Source organism: Bombus terrestris, chromosome 3, assembly GCF_910591885.1.
Source record: "Bombus terrestris chromosome 3, iyBomTerr1.2, whole genome shotgun sequence".
Taxonomy (NCBI): domain Eukaryota; kingdom Metazoa; phylum Arthropoda; class Insecta; order Hymenoptera; family Apidae; genus Bombus; species Bombus terrestris.
The window spans coordinates 13,022,221-13,039,349 of NC_063271.1; the positions used below are offsets into that span (position 1 = coordinate 13,022,221).

General features: G+C 30.3%; 1 protein-coding gene across 1 annotated transcript in view; it reads left to right on the forward strand.

Moving 5' to 3' along the window:
- The window catches only part of LOC100650315 (division abnormally delayed protein), a 249,546-nt gene that overhangs the window by 71,286 nt on the left and 161,131 nt on the right, over positions 1–17,129 (forward strand). The window contains exon 4 of the mRNA XM_003394613.4: positions 4,705–4,906. Within this exon, the coding sequence (XP_003394661.1) occupies positions 4,705–4,906 (202 nt within the window). The remainder of the gene's footprint in view (positions 1–4,704; positions 4,907–17,129) is intronic.

The window sequence follows — 17,129 nt, forward strand, 5'->3', positions numbered from 1 at the left end:
GGAGCAATACGAATGTTTCGCGCATTATTTTCTTTCTCACAACGGGTACATAGCGAGTACACAAACGTGAAAAAAAAAATATACGAGCGATTTTTGTATATAAACAGAAGAATTTGCTTTATCTATTTACTCAAAATGTTACCAAGAAATGACTTATTTTCGTAATACATGTTAAATTCAATGAAATTGTTTTTCTCTTACATTTACCTTTCGTCACAGATAACACTATCAGTTTACGTACATTTTATGCAAACATTTAAAGAAGTTTAAGTTATGAATTAGATTTTAAGAAGAAATATAAAACTTGAAAGCCATATTATTACTTTTTTTCTATGTTCTATAAAATTCTATGTTATATAAAGTATTTTGAAATTTTATCAGCACTCTAGTGATACGCGACTGCTATCCTGATTCTACTAATAAATTTGAAACGAGTTTGAAAATATATACAGATAATGTATAAAAGTTCTAAGATATTTATTGCGCGTACTTCGCGTAGATCATCAAACTATATCTAATATTAGAACAGTCAGTTATTCATTATGCTAGTAAGCTTCAGTCCTTGGCATTAATCATATGTTTAAAAACACTGTTCGCGCTGAATACCAAGCTTTTACCAAGTGTATATTTGCAACAAGTATCTTGTAATTTTTTAATATTTCTTCCGGATTCATTTCAAATTTTTCCAATGTAATCGCTATAAAAATTTCCTGTGGTCAACGTTCGAATATTTTCATGAGTCATTATACATATACAGACGTAACATTACCTAGGAGACAACTTGATATATACGTAATTATTGTTTTCGAAGTTGTAATTCAAATACGACTATTTTTCAAATTCTAAGTTAAGTGAAACGCTTATTGTTGCGTAGCAATTTCGAATTGTGTACTTGCAATAATATAAATGTTGACAACCGCTTGATGCCACGTAAACATCAGTTGAACATGTTTATTCTAATCTGCCTACACTCGATTAATAATTACTGAAATTTCCCGTAATCGTCGTGGGATCGCGTTTAACAAGTCAAACCATCTAAACTCGGAAATGAACTCTGCTATTCACGGCGAAATCCATTCAAAGTTTATTCGAGCGTGGAATAAAATGTCTCCTGCACGTTTAATTTGTTGCATAAAATGATCGTACATGTAACACATCCGGAGTTTTATGAAATCGTGTAAAGCTCGGGAGCATCGAAGCAGTTTAATAAGAACTTTTTAAATCTGAGACGGTGAAGCTCTAATTTGTATATGAATTATCTGGACGATGTCTAGAAACTCTTTATTTTGTTTTAAAGATTTTCTTACCTGCCATTTAATGTTATAAAATTTTACGCTTGTTACAAAAAAAATTATTGCGGAAAAATATTGGCGGATGAATTGCTTATTTAGTTATATTTTAATATCTTAATCTATTTTCAATCAATTAATAAGTATGCCATACTCTTCTTTATCAAAGTTCGCAGTTTAAAGTTTCATTTACCGGTGTTGATTCTTTCGTTTTATGACAACTTACCTAGGATTAGGATTATAATAAGAATTAGAATGTTTAAAAACGTGATTTTTTAATATTTTTGTAATTATGTAATTTTTCCGTTTATTATCTTAGTATCGTTATTTTATTTTACTTAACTCTACTAACCATTCGTGTTACAGATTTTTATTAAATTCGCGAATGAAGATTTATGAAAAAAATGAATATAGACTCCTTCTTTTACGCGTTTCTTTTAACCTTAACGACTCACTTTATATTCTACGTTGACATCGGTTACTTTCGCTTTCTTTTATCACATTTGATGAGCCGTTTCCTCGTGTATGGACTGATATTTGTAAAAATACCTTGAGTTGTCTGGCCAATTTAACTTCAAGGTTAATTTTAAGTTCTCGCGTTTTACACTTTTGTGCATTTTAGTTGTACATTTCCTTACACGTATTCATAGAACGAATATATGCAACATTGAAACCTTTAACTTTGTTTAAACAACGAAATAAAAATTTTGACGTTCAAAGCAATTCATCTCGCGATATTTCACAGCGTTCGATTAGATATTAAACGTGAAATATTCAGTATCTAAATTTATCGAGTTGAGGTTCAATTTGTTTTTGCAAAATCGCAGTTTCCGTAGATATTTATAATCTCATTGTATTTTATAAAATATTTCATCGTGGTAATTTATTCCATTGTAAACAGATGTTAGATCGTAACATATATTTGCCTAGTTTTCTTGTTTATATAAAAGATATAAAAGCAGGACGAATCTATATAATAAAATAAAAAATTCCAATAAAAAATCTTTTATTTAGAATCTTTTTATTCGAGCTTATAAAATTTAAAGTAGTACATTTAAATAAATTATAGCAATACAAACACGCAAAATAATTCATTATACTTTAATTTAATTTATAAATTAGTTTACAAATTTTATTAATTATTTTTATTCTAATTATAAATTTTATATTATTATTTATTAATTATATTTATTTATTTTATTAATCATTTATTTATATAAATTAATTTAATTTAATTTATAATTTAATCATTATTAATACAAATATATCGTAAGTAAACAAGAAAACGAGTATAAAATATCTGAAAAATAGTACCAGACCGATAAATAGATAAGCTAGAGATTTTTGCCATACAAAGAAGAGGAAATAAATTTGTTTAAAATCGTAAGACGTTGATTGTAAATAAAGGTAATTAGTTTGATCGATCAGCTTCCGGATTACTGGGATTATGGTGATTCTTTTGCCATCCACATCCGACGAAACCACTCACTTGAGAAATCGCTCACTCCAGATCTAAATATACGCAGGTCACGTGGGTATGAACCAAAATGCGTTTTGAAATTGTGTCGAAGATGATTTCATTGTGTCCCTTTCCGATTTGGGAAATTACGTTATGGCTAATTTTCATACTAATTTTCGTATTTCTCGATTTTATGAAATTTATAGATGGAGTAGCCTGTTTTTAATATGATAACATATCTACACTCGAAATAAATGTTAATTATAGTAACAAAAGTTGCGAAATATGTAATGTTCTACGTACGCTCGAACATCGAAGGCAAAGGATTTTTAATTTGAATTTTTAAAACGTAAGAATTTGTACAAATGTCAGCAGTCTACTAATAAATAACAACTGTTTCGTAAATTCGTAAATTATTCGAGTATGTACATTTGATTAGCTTAAAATAAAAAGCCTCATTTTCCTCGTTGAACATAGGCAAACGACGATGACCATGATGATGATAAGAAATGATTTGTACTATTAAATAAGATGTCACAGCGTTCTTGAAGTAATATTTCTCCGTGACATATTGGTATAACTAGATGCAGACATGCGGAAACTTGTAATTGCTTTACTTAGAACTTTGAAGAGTAGTTGGTTATGCAAGCAAACACACTTTTCAAAGAAAGGCATGCTTGACTATATTCATCCGAGTACAATACTTTTTGTCAAAGTTTTACTTATGTCTATCGCATACTTCCGAAAGCTAGTATCATTGTGTAATGTTCTGCACATATGTACATAAAATCATAGTTTACAAAAATTATAATTAGTAAAGCTTATTACTTTAATTTCTTATAATCGGAATGTTGCTTGATTATGTGAAAAAAGATGCGATTCTTTTGCGTTTATTGATACAATTGATTTTAATTTGAAATCTAGGGGCTTTGATAAATAAATGTTTGATGTCAGAAGAATAATATGCTGATAAACTACAATGAAACATTAATAACTAAATGAAATGGAAGATTTGAAAAAAACATAAGTACGTGATATTATATTGGAAATCTTTCATATATGAAAATATATGCAAAATTGCAGCGGCGATTTTTATTTCTTTATCAGTTTGGGTAGTCAGATTTTATATAAAATTGTATATTCGATCGGTTGCTCCGTTAAAGTAATATTCTAAGTAATAACTATCGATAACATCATTACATAACATTTGTTTGTACAAATAATCGTTCCAGATTATTTATATTTTTATAAATGATAGAAACTTGTCGTACTTATCTTTTTCACCATTGGTAATATTTCACGTTTATAGACAATACATATCGCACTTATTTTTCTTCATCACAGATATCTATCTTACATGGTAGATTAATCGATAGATAAATGTAGGTAAATAGAAAAGAGAAAAAATAACCGTAACGCGAATAGAGTAAGATATTAGCTCTGTTAATACGTAAAATTCCGGTAAATCGTAACGTCTACTCATTATATGTTGAGAACAAAGCCCAAACTATTACCGAAACATAATAATATTTTTCAAATGCCGAGTTAACAAAATTACAAGATATTTACTACGAGTATATATTTTACAGAGATGAGAAAATATTTACACAATAATTATCCATTATATTAATAAACCTTAATAATCAGCGCGAACATCTTTAATGTTCTCTCACGCGGACAGATTATTTTTAAATATCAATATAATCGTGACAATCGTGTCTTATTTGGTGCTAATGAATTTGAGAATCTTTTATGTAACACACACTACACATATTACATTCATATAAAAGCTTTTTATCATAAATATTCAAATAAGTACTTTCGTGGCCGGCCGTATATTATTGTTAAACGTAAAGAGTGACGAGAAGAGTCGTAGGAAAAAGTCGACAAATAAAATATCGTTCTCAGAGGGAACGAAACGAAAATCGGAGCTGAAAATATATAATCTGATTGCAGAGGTTGTCTGACAGAGCCAGCATCCGAACTGGACCTCGCATGGTCCGGGTACGTGGAAACGGTCGAGAGGCTCGTTGTAGCGGTCGACGGTCGTATGGATCCGTTGGGTCTGAATGCCGAGAGGGCTGTCAGACAATTGGACACCCGCATTTCGGACGCCATTATGCACGCGATGGAGAACGGACCTGCACTCGAGGAGAAGGTGAGTATCCGCCAAAAGAACTCGAACACTTGTATAATCTTCATCCAATATACAGGGTGAATCTTCTCTCTCGACCATATAATGAATGTACGCTTGCATCATCCTTATCCTTGACGTTATATTCCTCTTTTTAAATTCGTATTTGTATCACTGACTTTATTTTATTTTTTGTTATTATTACCTTCTGCTTTATAATTTATTATACAGTCAGCTATTTAGTCAGCGAGTCAGACAGAAAATGTGAACAAATTATATATATTTTATAATTATTCATTTCTAGCCTAAACGATTGAAATTAATGTTAGAATTCGAACCAAACTAGAAAAGTAGTAGCAGTGCATTTTTTTGAAGAATTGAAATTAATATTAGAATTCAAACTGTTCTAAAAATATGGTACAATTCCATTTTTCTTAAAACCAATATTCGAGTAAATACAATGAACGATAAGATCCATGCTAATCCAAAGAATTTTGTGAATTATTTCCAATCGATTTATCAACACATGAGTGTTGTATCGCTCAATATCTTAACGTGTGAAAGTGCGTATACAGATTTCTTTGTTAAACTTTACCTACAGGTATCGTGTCAAAGATTTTGTCCATTGTACCATTTTTCTTTCAAGCCCTTCAATACAGACTATCTTTGTTGAATCAGAATCATAATTCGTGCCACTTATCTATGCATATCGGTTTATATTATAAGGCAAAGTGTTGAAGGAGATTGATTCGATGCACGATAGTAGAGGTACGACGTGTTTGACGAATTGTTTACCGGGAAATTTGTTATTATTTGTATCGTAGTTTGCAAACGTTCGTTCAGTCATGCTGATAAATTATCATTTTGAAGATAGCGATCTTTGGTTCTTGATACTCTATTATTACGAGAGTTTCCGTGTGCGATCACGTTTAGTTGATAACCGTTGTAACAATCACGCCGATCGATAGAACATTCACCTTTTACAAACCGTTTCCACGTACGGGAAAGCCATAAAACAAGTAAGTACTTACGCGTTTCCGATGTCTTCCTCTTGTCACTTTATAGCTAGAGCTAATTGCTTAATTATGGCGATATAACTGGGTCCGATAGAACGCGTGGGCAAAAAATATTTATATCAAAAGTGAGCGGAGACGGATGGTGTAATTTATCAAATACTTTGAACGTTTTGCTTTGTTGGATAATATTGGGTTGGTAGCTAAGTGATTGCGGATTTTGCCAATATCATCTAATGATAAAATCCGCAACCCAATATATTGAAACGAAGCATATTTTTTAAACTTTTAGAAAAAAGTTTCTTATATGTATTATAATTTACCACGTGATATTCAGAAGTTTATGCGACAGATGTTTTCCTTATCAGTTTATGAAATTATATATTAATAATGATATAATTTCCTTATCTATTACGTAATGGAAATATGCGCGCAATATTATCTTTCAGTGATTCGAGTGTTTAAAACCTATTTTTAATGTTTAAAGGAAAAATGACAAAAGATAGAAAAATCTGTTATACTTCTTTTCATTTTAAACGAAAAATCGACTATTTCTCTCGGTTTTATTTTACGTGCCAGAGCAATCAGATTGAATGAAAAATACGTATTTGAAATAGAAAGATCTTTCCGTAAGATCATGACTTTTAATCAGGAAGTATAACGATATTCACGAACGTTCATATTTATTTTCTACGTCGATTCGACATATTTTTAATCATTGTAATAGTGAAAGAAAAATGAAATTCTGTAAAGCCACGCAGCGGTAAACTGGAGAAATTTTTCGGGTTTACTTGGTAAAATAAACGAATGGTCCCCGCTCGTGGGGACCATTCCAGACGATTTCTCGAGCACCGGCGCAGACATTCTTTCGATTCTTTTGATCGTTTTGCCAGTCCCCGATTCGAATCGCTACGGTGGCACGGCGTCTACCTGCGTGCAGACATGTGCGTGCTATATTTTTGTTTTCATTGTTATTGATATTAGCGCCGGCAGGCGAAGGAACGCGAGGAACGAGCATTATATGCTCACCGCGCCGTCATTGTATGCATTTCCATAAATTTGCTTTTTATTTAGGAGAGAAACGGACGGAACCAATTTGCGGCCTCCATATATATCAAATCTGTCGCGGATTAGGGGCTGTTCATATAAATGATCGCGAGAACTTTCAGGAAACTACACTCTCGCTCGTTTAATTTCGAATTTAGGAACAGACCAACCGATCTACGCATATACTTGCATTATGTGTATGCGTGTCGCAGGTCGAACTTTCCAAAGGATGCGTTTCGAACGGTCATTATTGTTGACTCACGCGGTACTTACCCTATAATTTATGCGAATTTTCGAGTTCGTGTTGTTCGTTTTAAAGGAATTCCACCGTTTGCGAAATTCTATACAAAAGGGCATTCGGCTTTAGAAAGTATTTGTTCCGGCAAGTGCATTTAAAACATTTTTTCTTCTTTTTATCGTTATTTATTCCTCTTACTGGAACAAACCTCTATTAGCGTGTAAAAGATTGCCGTAAAATACATAAAAAGGTGCAAGCGCTATAAAAAATGAACGAAATAAAAGAAATAAAAGATGCAGAAGATAAAACATAAAAGAGATGTACACATTTGTTTCACGAGGTTTTGCGAATGTGAATACGCTGATATCAATTTTAATGTTAATTTCGACGAATATGCGTGCTGGATGGATAAAAGTGTTGGTACGGACAACTTGTTTTGTAAAATTTTATGCATATTTACATAAAATATGTTTTGTTTGATTTCTTTATATAATATACGTATAAAGGATAAAGTATATGTATATATTGAGAAGACGGTACATTTAATAAAATTATTTTGCAACTTTCCATGTACTTGTGGATAATGAATATGTTAATAGTTTTAGATCCATTTTTTGGGGTAGTTATTTTATAGAAGATTCACTAAAATCGCTTTGATATTTCAAATTATTTTTATTTTTCAAGTGTTTGCCATTAAAAATTGTACAGAGGCATGTGCGATCTTTTAATACATTGCAGAAAGCTTTTAGATATTTTTGAAAAAATAATACAGATATAACTGAAATAACCATACTTCGATATTTCATCTTATTATATATAATTATCACATTAATATAAAAATCTTGTTTTACAATAAGAGTATTTATAAAAAAGTAGGATAGGTAGACAACACAAAGAAAATATTGAAACGTCGAGCTGTTAAATTGTTCAAACAAACGGTAGATTTATACTGCATTCAATTATCTGACTTATGGAAAACTGTTAACAAAACTCCATAAATTCGTAAAAGCCGTTATTTTTATTTTATATTATATACGTACCAATATCATGTATGAATAAAAAATCAATACAGAGCGTGATTAAAATTAAATCAATGATCGAAACGATGTTTAAACCGATATCGTTCTGGATGTTGTGATGTTCTTTTTACGGAAGTAAATTCGATCTGAATTTAAAAAATCCCGATAAAAGTTGATATGCGCAACTAGGGACTGGCATGTTATCGTGTAAGAAACGTAAGGAAAAGCTGATTAAAATGTCCCAGTTCGTAAGGTATCACGTAAGGGAAAGCAGTCCGTCGTGAACGCTCGTTTGGACATATTCAACGAGCGTGCAACGTGCGACATGCAACGCTAGTTTGCGCTTGATATGCCGTTCGATGACTTTACATGTTACTAGACCATATTTTGCCAAGATTTAGTGATGCCTTGGAAGCCTGAACCTGTCAACTGGTCAAATGTCTTACTCGATGAAAGGTGTTCTTAAATCGACACAGTGTCCGGAAAATAAAATTTTACGCTAGTAAAAAGAAAAAGAGCATTGAAATATTTTTTATTAAAAATAACGATTAATATCGTATCATTACCATCAGATTTTCTCTTTTTCTATACTTTATGAAGCATCGGTGCAGCAAAATGTTTAAAATACAGGATATCCTGAAAGGCAGTTCCATTACCTTAATTGGTTTTTATTCTCACGTGATACAACTTTGATAGAATCATTCGTTATTTAGCTGTTATAAATAGAGAGACACGTAGGAGATTTGCCATGGAACACTGTACAACTGAAGAATATACACTGTTTCATAAGAATTTGGATTTTACTTACAGTATCTATAAGTATGAATTTTATCATTATCGTAGGATGGAAATCGATGGCAAATTAATAAGAAGCAACACTTACTACCATCTTATGGAATAGTGTACTATGAATTAAACAAGTTAATTACCAAAGCTAGAAGTAATATATTTTACTAATTATTACATATACAACCGAATGTGTTTACTATCTGACTTTTAAAAATTAATTTAATTGTGTCATAATATTCTATTATTAAATTATTACGTATAAAATCATTACAGATTGATTTATATTCATAATTAAATTCCTAATTTGTAATTAAATTATATTGTATTAAAAGTAAGAAACTGCCCAATACTTTTAAAATACGTATATTTATCGCAGAGTTAACAGAAGAAAGTTATTAATTAAATAAGTAACTAAAATTATATGACTAGCCATAAAATAATTAAGTGTTTGACTGAGAATTCCCGCCCGCTTGATACTGGGTAGATAGACCACATTCTGCTCATCCTCGATCGGTCTGGCTGAACTTGAGTTGCGCCTAATTGATCTGTATGTTTTTCTTTAAATAGCGATAGAAACTCATTAACTTAATTTTCTTAACTCCGTTAAATTAATTCTGTCAAGCGATAAGGTCGAGTCGAACTCTATGTAACTTTCGAGAGATTTGCTTTCAGGTTATCTTAATGTCCGGAACCGGTGACGTCAATTGCCCGCCCAGGTCGTCGAATGACAGTGCCACTAATTTCTTCTTTTTTTCTTTTTTCTCTTCTTGAGTTTTTTAATGGTTTAGAATTGCTCCGATAAATCGATTGACAGGAAATAGTCGTTAAAAAATTAATAACATTTTTCTGAAGAACTATAAAAATATAATGTAAAATGCACTTTAAAAAGGTCAAATTCGTGACTTAAAGAAAGAAGATCGTTTTTTTTATATTTAATATTTAAACAACGCATTAGGTATAAATTCTACATGTGAAAACAAAGGAAAAAATTCACAGACATGAATTCGTAAAACAAATGCCCGAAATACCTTCCACGAAATTCAATGCACGCATAAACATGTTTCGCTATAGACTGTCGAATTCGTTCAAAAATATCGGACAGCATTTTTATAATAATATATATATTGCATTATTATAATATATACACATATATATCATTTTACATACAATACAAATGCAGACGTTAATGCTTTATGAAATTCTAACTCGATAAAGTCGCTTTTCGGGACATGTATTTCTATGAACTTTTTTTGTTGTTTCGACACATAGAATTTCTACCAAATTTTTTCCCAAGCTTGTTGAAGCATTGTATATATAAAAGCACCGACAATCCTTGGTTTGTTTTAAAAATTATTAAAAAACAAACCATGCTAACAGCTTTTACGATACTTCGTAGTTTGATTTTTCATATTGTGCCAGTTGACGTTATCTATTTTTAAAATATTCCAAACGTGGTATGATCGTTTATGCAGAAATATAAATATAAACGTGAATAAATGATCATCGGATTACGGATATTTAAGTATTTATAGGAAATATAAATGTGCAACATAAAACACACACAATATGCAAAAATGTATAAAATATTCAGAGTAAACTATATGGCGATATCCAATAAAAGTAAGAATTATTCTTTTTGAAGAATTGATCCAAATGTATATCTGTATAATAAAACGGCCACGTAGTCAAAAGTTTAAAAAATCGCCTCATTGCCTCCATAGCTAAGGATACTGGAAACTTTGAACCATTGTATCATTAATTCTCATGTTTCTTTCGTATTATGAAAAATTCTTATCAGTCATTATCCTACTGGTTGCCTTGTACCTATTTGTTTAGCAGCGTTTATAAAAATATAAATTTGCAGAAAAATCCGCAATTCAGTGATAACGTGCTAATTAATTAGAACGTATATTTTCGTTTCAGAGCGTATCAATATGTATACATAATCGAGGAATATGACTTATGAATCATTGCCACTGATTAAAAATGTCTACGATTATTGACAGTAGAAACAGATAATTGCAGAAAATAAAACAATCGTTACTGGTGCAGATAAGACAAGTTGAAAATAAGTTGAATACTAATGCGATTATGGAAGTATGTAACTCTGTATGCCTTGTTTGATATTTCACGTGCGAAGTTTTAAATAGATTCATTGAGAACAGCATTTAAAGAATAACATGGAATAAATATTTTCTGTACGATTCATATCGTTATTAATGTCTTTATCTGCTGTTACAACTTGCAACATAAATTTCCACAACTTGGAATGTTTGTGTGATTACATTGTGTCTACTTATGCAACATTAAAATCTAAAAATATCGTATTTATTCACAGTTAATCCGTTATCCGTTGTTTCCCAAGACTATGTTTCATCTTTTTGGCAATTTTCTAATTCACTTCTCGAAAGATTGTTAAGATCTGGTCGCAAAATATTCGGTTACTGTCGTCAGGTTTTTCGTTACGTTAAATTTTGTATTCTTTATAGAACTTTGTAGCGATTGAAATAAATGAAAATCTGTTCACGCTAAATTTAGAGACTAGAGTGAATGACATAGTAATTGTTATTTATACTCTCTCATGTTATTTAGTGTTATTTGCTGCGTACGACCGAACATTGACGCAATGAAATGATATTCTTTTCCGAGTCATTAATTGATAATTTCTGTGTCGATGTCATTAGCAATCTTTCCAATTGCTAATTATAAGTTCTGACAACTATCATATGATTTTGCTTTAGAAATTCGAGATAGATACACATTGAGAATCGAAATTACTTATAGAATTACGCTTCGTAGAACAGTGGAAAACATAGTCGATGATAGTAATATAACAATATTAATATATAATTATATATATTATATAATATAACAATTTTAACAAGTTTTAGGAATTAGTTTTTTTGTATTAGTTACATACTATTTCGTTAATTTAACAATTACGCCACTTCGCAAGCATCTCCGAGTGTTTTATTCAAAATTACATAAATTGTATCACATATGTTAAAACTTCCACGTTTCTGCAAGAAACGTTTGTGCCAACTATTTTGTAATATTTAATTTATACACAAACCACTTACCTACTAATACCTCGTTGAAAGCATGTAGTGTATTTTACACAGGCTGTTTTGAAAGTAAATATTACTTGGCTTTGAAATTATGTCACTTGTCTGTAAGCTACTTTTGTGAAAGTATCTTCGATAGCACATGTTCATAATTCAAAAATAAAGATGGAAGGTATAACTGAATTTCAAATTTTCGTCTCGTCTTAAATATAATAATTGTTCGAAATCATTAATGATTTATCAATCAGAATTTTCTATTATATTATATTATATTATATTATATTATATTATATTATATTATATTATATTATATTATATTATATTATATTATATAAAACGATGATGCAAAATACAATATAAGAAAAGGCAGCAAAAATTGTGTACATGTGTTAATGTTATAATCTACTGGTCTAAAGATCATGGAGAAAATTTGAATTGATTGATCATGGTGAATTAGGTACGAGATTTATGCCAAAGTTTACATCTGTAGATACTTACTTTTTACTTAAAATTATATACATCATAAGTTATAATAATTCATAACCATATAATAATAATTAATGATACCAATATCGAGATTGGTTGAAGTGGTTATCAAGATACGAATAAAGGATTTAATTTAATTAAAAATAATTGATCACAGAAGAAAATATGATAAGTAGATATTTTTTGATGTTCTGATTTTAATGTCACTTTATAACTGAAAAAGAATATTGTGATTTAAAATAACTGAAAATAATTGGGGCCAAAAATATATATAGCCAATGAAGTATTGCACTTGGAATTAAAAACCAAAGGTGTAACTTTTAAGATAAACAATATTTTAATATTTTTGATAATCAAATATTATGATAAGTAATATTTTTAAAATTCCGAAGGGAGTAGTAGAAAAATACTAAATTTTTAATACTATTCCCTTGTAGAAAATCAAGAAATATATTCTTTACAAAAAAATATATGTTCTATTGTTTTGAAGAGTTAATATCGAATGTATGAGCTCTTTGTAGTGTAATTATAAAACTTCAAATGATAATAATTTTATAATGATTATTCCTGTTCATCTAGTTTTTCGTAATTGTACTAATATTTATGAATGAAAATACACATTCGTGTAAGTAAAATACACATTCGTGTAAAATAACAAAGGAGAGATGTTTTACGAATAAGCATTTGATTTATACAATAAGAATATATCAAGGATATAGTATATCTCAATTTAAAAAATGAAGGCAATTTTGGCAATCAAGAGATATGGGTAAGAAACAGAGACAACTTACTCGAACGTTTGTCGTGCTCGACACGGAAGAAAAGAAAGGCCGTGAGGCATGTTCGACGCGTATAACATTTCTGAAATTCTTTAGCAGTGTAGTTTCGTTTGAACAGGAATGTCGTATATTATACATATAGTCTGAAGGCGTGTGAAACGTATCACATGATAGTTGTACGTAATGCACCTCCTGGTTATTTGTCGCATCGTTATTTCCTTTCATATCCTTTGTTACGTAGCTTATACGTAAGTATATTGTACATTTATCGTATATATGGAATAGATTAATTGCAGCAGGAACCGAGTAAGTAAGTAATCTCATTTCGAAAGTGGAAAGAATTATTCGTATAAAATTATTATGGCGAGAATTTACAAAGGGCACGAGACCTGTGATATTAAATAATACATATACGTAATTAGAATGGATATACAACGAAAATGTTAGAATTTACTTGATTTAATGCTTCATGAAATATTTGAAGATCGCAGGAGAAAATGATAAATGCATTGTAGGGTCACTTCGCTACTAAAGGTTCACAGCGTGCCGACACCTATGCAGTAGCTTCGCTATTGTTCTGTGTGTATGGTTGCAGATAATTTACTAGAAATGCGCCATACAACATTTGCAGGTAATGATGAGGCTATTGCGTAGTAATGATAATGTCGCGATCACATCGGGGTTACCAGCTGCAAGCATGCGGTGGAGAAGAATGGAGAAAGAAGAAAAGGGCGAGTGTCTCACTGACGAGTCTTATATTTTTCTACGTACATTTTCTCCGATTTTTGTATTTCAATGTGTCGATGTGACTAAGAAGTGTTTCAATATGGTATGGTTGAAAATGAGAAAAATCGTTTAGGACCAAAGATGATGTTTCTAAAAATAGTTTATAGATTGAGAAAATTTAGTGAAAAAGTTAATCACAAGCAACATTTTCATATTATGGCAAGCAATATTCTTTAATTTATTGAGAGAACGTAAAAACCAAAGAAAGATAATTTTAGTAACTTGAAATTGATTGTCAACATGCGGGATTTAAAAATTGTTCTCTTGTAAAGAGTGGAAAATATGACTTATCGCGTTTTCTCCTTACACTTTTCTTTTATGCAAGAGAAGCTTGTTTTTATTTCAAATAGAAAACTGCGAACTAAAATCTAATCCTTTCGCTATAAAGATATATATATATATATATACACACACACACACACACACACCTATACATATGTGTTTTACATTCATGCATAGTCCCAAATATTGGGCAATTATTTGTTTAAACCGTACATGTATATCTTCTATTATTTCTATTTCCACCTTTATGTGTTATATGATAATTAATTATATACAGCATGTATAAATGTTCATGATTTATTTTTTCCGTATTATTACAAACACTTGTAGCTCTGAGGATATCGCAACAAAAGGGTTAACTTTTGCTATAAATTTCTGGATGCTAGTGAGATAATAAAATGAAATAAAATGAAATAAAATGAAATAAAATGAAATAAAATGAAATAAAATAAAATAAAATAAAATAAAATAAAGTAAAATAAAATAAAGTAAAATAAAATAAAACAAATAAAAAACAATAAAACTGAAGGAAATAAAATAAAACAGTAGAATAATGAATACGTCACTTCAAACTCACCTATTATCAAAGCCTAACTTGATACTACAAAATTAGTTGTCACTTTTTCAAATTCACAACCAGCTTATATTGACCATACTTGTTATACTTATTACTTTAATCACTCTGCCTATATTTCAAGATTATGCTGTTAAAAAATAAAAACATAAATCAATAGCAGCTCGGTTCTAGGTTGTATTTCTTGTTTCTGTAATATTATATTTTGTTAAATACGAATCTCACATTCATAAATCCCATTTGTCCGCACTGAAATTTATTAAATTCATATCTCATTCGTTCCATCGAAACCACTTCCCATGAAAATATTTAAACCAATAATTTAATCAGTTCGTATAATATCGTAGATATTCGGCAAAATGCTCACATCGTTGTTCAGTTTCAAATTTTGATGAATAGAGATGAAGGAAGTTCGCAAATTTATAAATTTTTAACAAGATTAAAAGATTCATATTTCTGACAAGGTTAAATAATATATTACAAATTTTACATATGATTAGAAAAATTGAAATTAATAGTTTACAGATTCTAAAGTGTTTTAATAACCAGTTTATTATTTACTTTAATATATTAATTCACAATTCTCAATAGCTCTTAACAGCTTCTTTTTTTGCAAAAAATGCGTATTTTGTATTTAAAAAACGGTACATATAACTTATGCAACATCAGTATACATATAATACAATATACATATATAATCGATCCATATAATTTAGTAATATATAATTTCTTGATATTTGAACGAAGTAAATTTTTTAAGAATCTTGTTTTCCACTAATACACATAGAAATTATCAAAATTCCACATTTTCACATAAAAATGATCATGAACTTGTATACATATATTCATATCAATGCTTTAATTCCAAATAATTTTTCACTTTGAAATATAGTTCTTAAATCTATACAAGTTAACTGTTAAGAAAAATTCTCTGGTTATGTACTTTTTTAGTATATACAAATATACTGTGTTGAAATAAACTTCTCGCGAGGACTAAATTGCTTAATCGAAAGAAAAAGCAACAGCGCTAAAAAGAAATTTTTGGAGCAACTGTGATCTTTGAGTATCTTTTTCAAGGTCTGTTCGTATCGTCTGATTTTGTTGAACACAGACGAGGAAAAGCGACGAATAGAGCGATCTTATCTCGGGTTCTTCGGCTTGCATTTTCACGATAGAATGTATCAGGCGTATCGGTCGTTAGACGCGTCGATCAATCCTGTGCATCGACTCTTTTTGTCTGGATGATCGACACGTCGGCGTCGAAATGGGAAATGCATGCTAGCCCGATCGGAGAAAAAATCAGCCGGCGAAGAGGAACGGATAGAAACGAAATGAATAGACGCTATAAATTCTGATGTGCACTATAAATTTCACGGTGGCCGATCATCCGACTTCACGCCGATCCGTGCCACGCCGTGCTGTATTACACGCGTGATAGGCGAATGACACCAAGGACGTCGTAACAATGCACTTTGAACGACGAGTACCGAGGAGGTGGTAAGAATAAACGGTTTAAAACATGCTTGAAAAAGAATACGTAATGTATATACATTTATATATATATATACAATAACTGCACCCGCGTTGTGTCGAATACGTAAGTATAGTTCGTAGATTGTTTTATTCGCGCCAGATGTGCTTGACGCGTGCAATCTATTGTTAATGAGAAAATTTGCGAGATAGATTGGAATTATTCGAGATAAATCACTAACAATAGAATTAAATGCTGTGGTTAGTGTTTTGCTGGAATTTTAGGCTAAAATTATTCCAGCTTATTATAACTTAGTACTCTGTAACTCAGAGGTTCGAGAAAAATATGATATAAGTGACAAATATCTTTAGTTTGACAAAACAGTAAGTAAGATTAAATATTGATGTAACATGACAACAACTTTGAACAAAGTTGATATGGTTTCAAATACTGAAGTATATTATTATGTATTCATAAAGGTTTCGAGAAATTTATGATAAAATCTTCGAGATAAATATAGATCCTTTGCATAGTTCACATTCTTTACATCGTTTCCTTTGTATCTCCTTTGTTTCTAGAAAAAAATTCACTTATACCACTGTTTCGTATGATATAACTTACCTGATGATTCACGGCTTCAGCAGAAATGTGGTACAAATGATAAATATATTTCATTTGAAGAAATTGTAAGTAGGTTA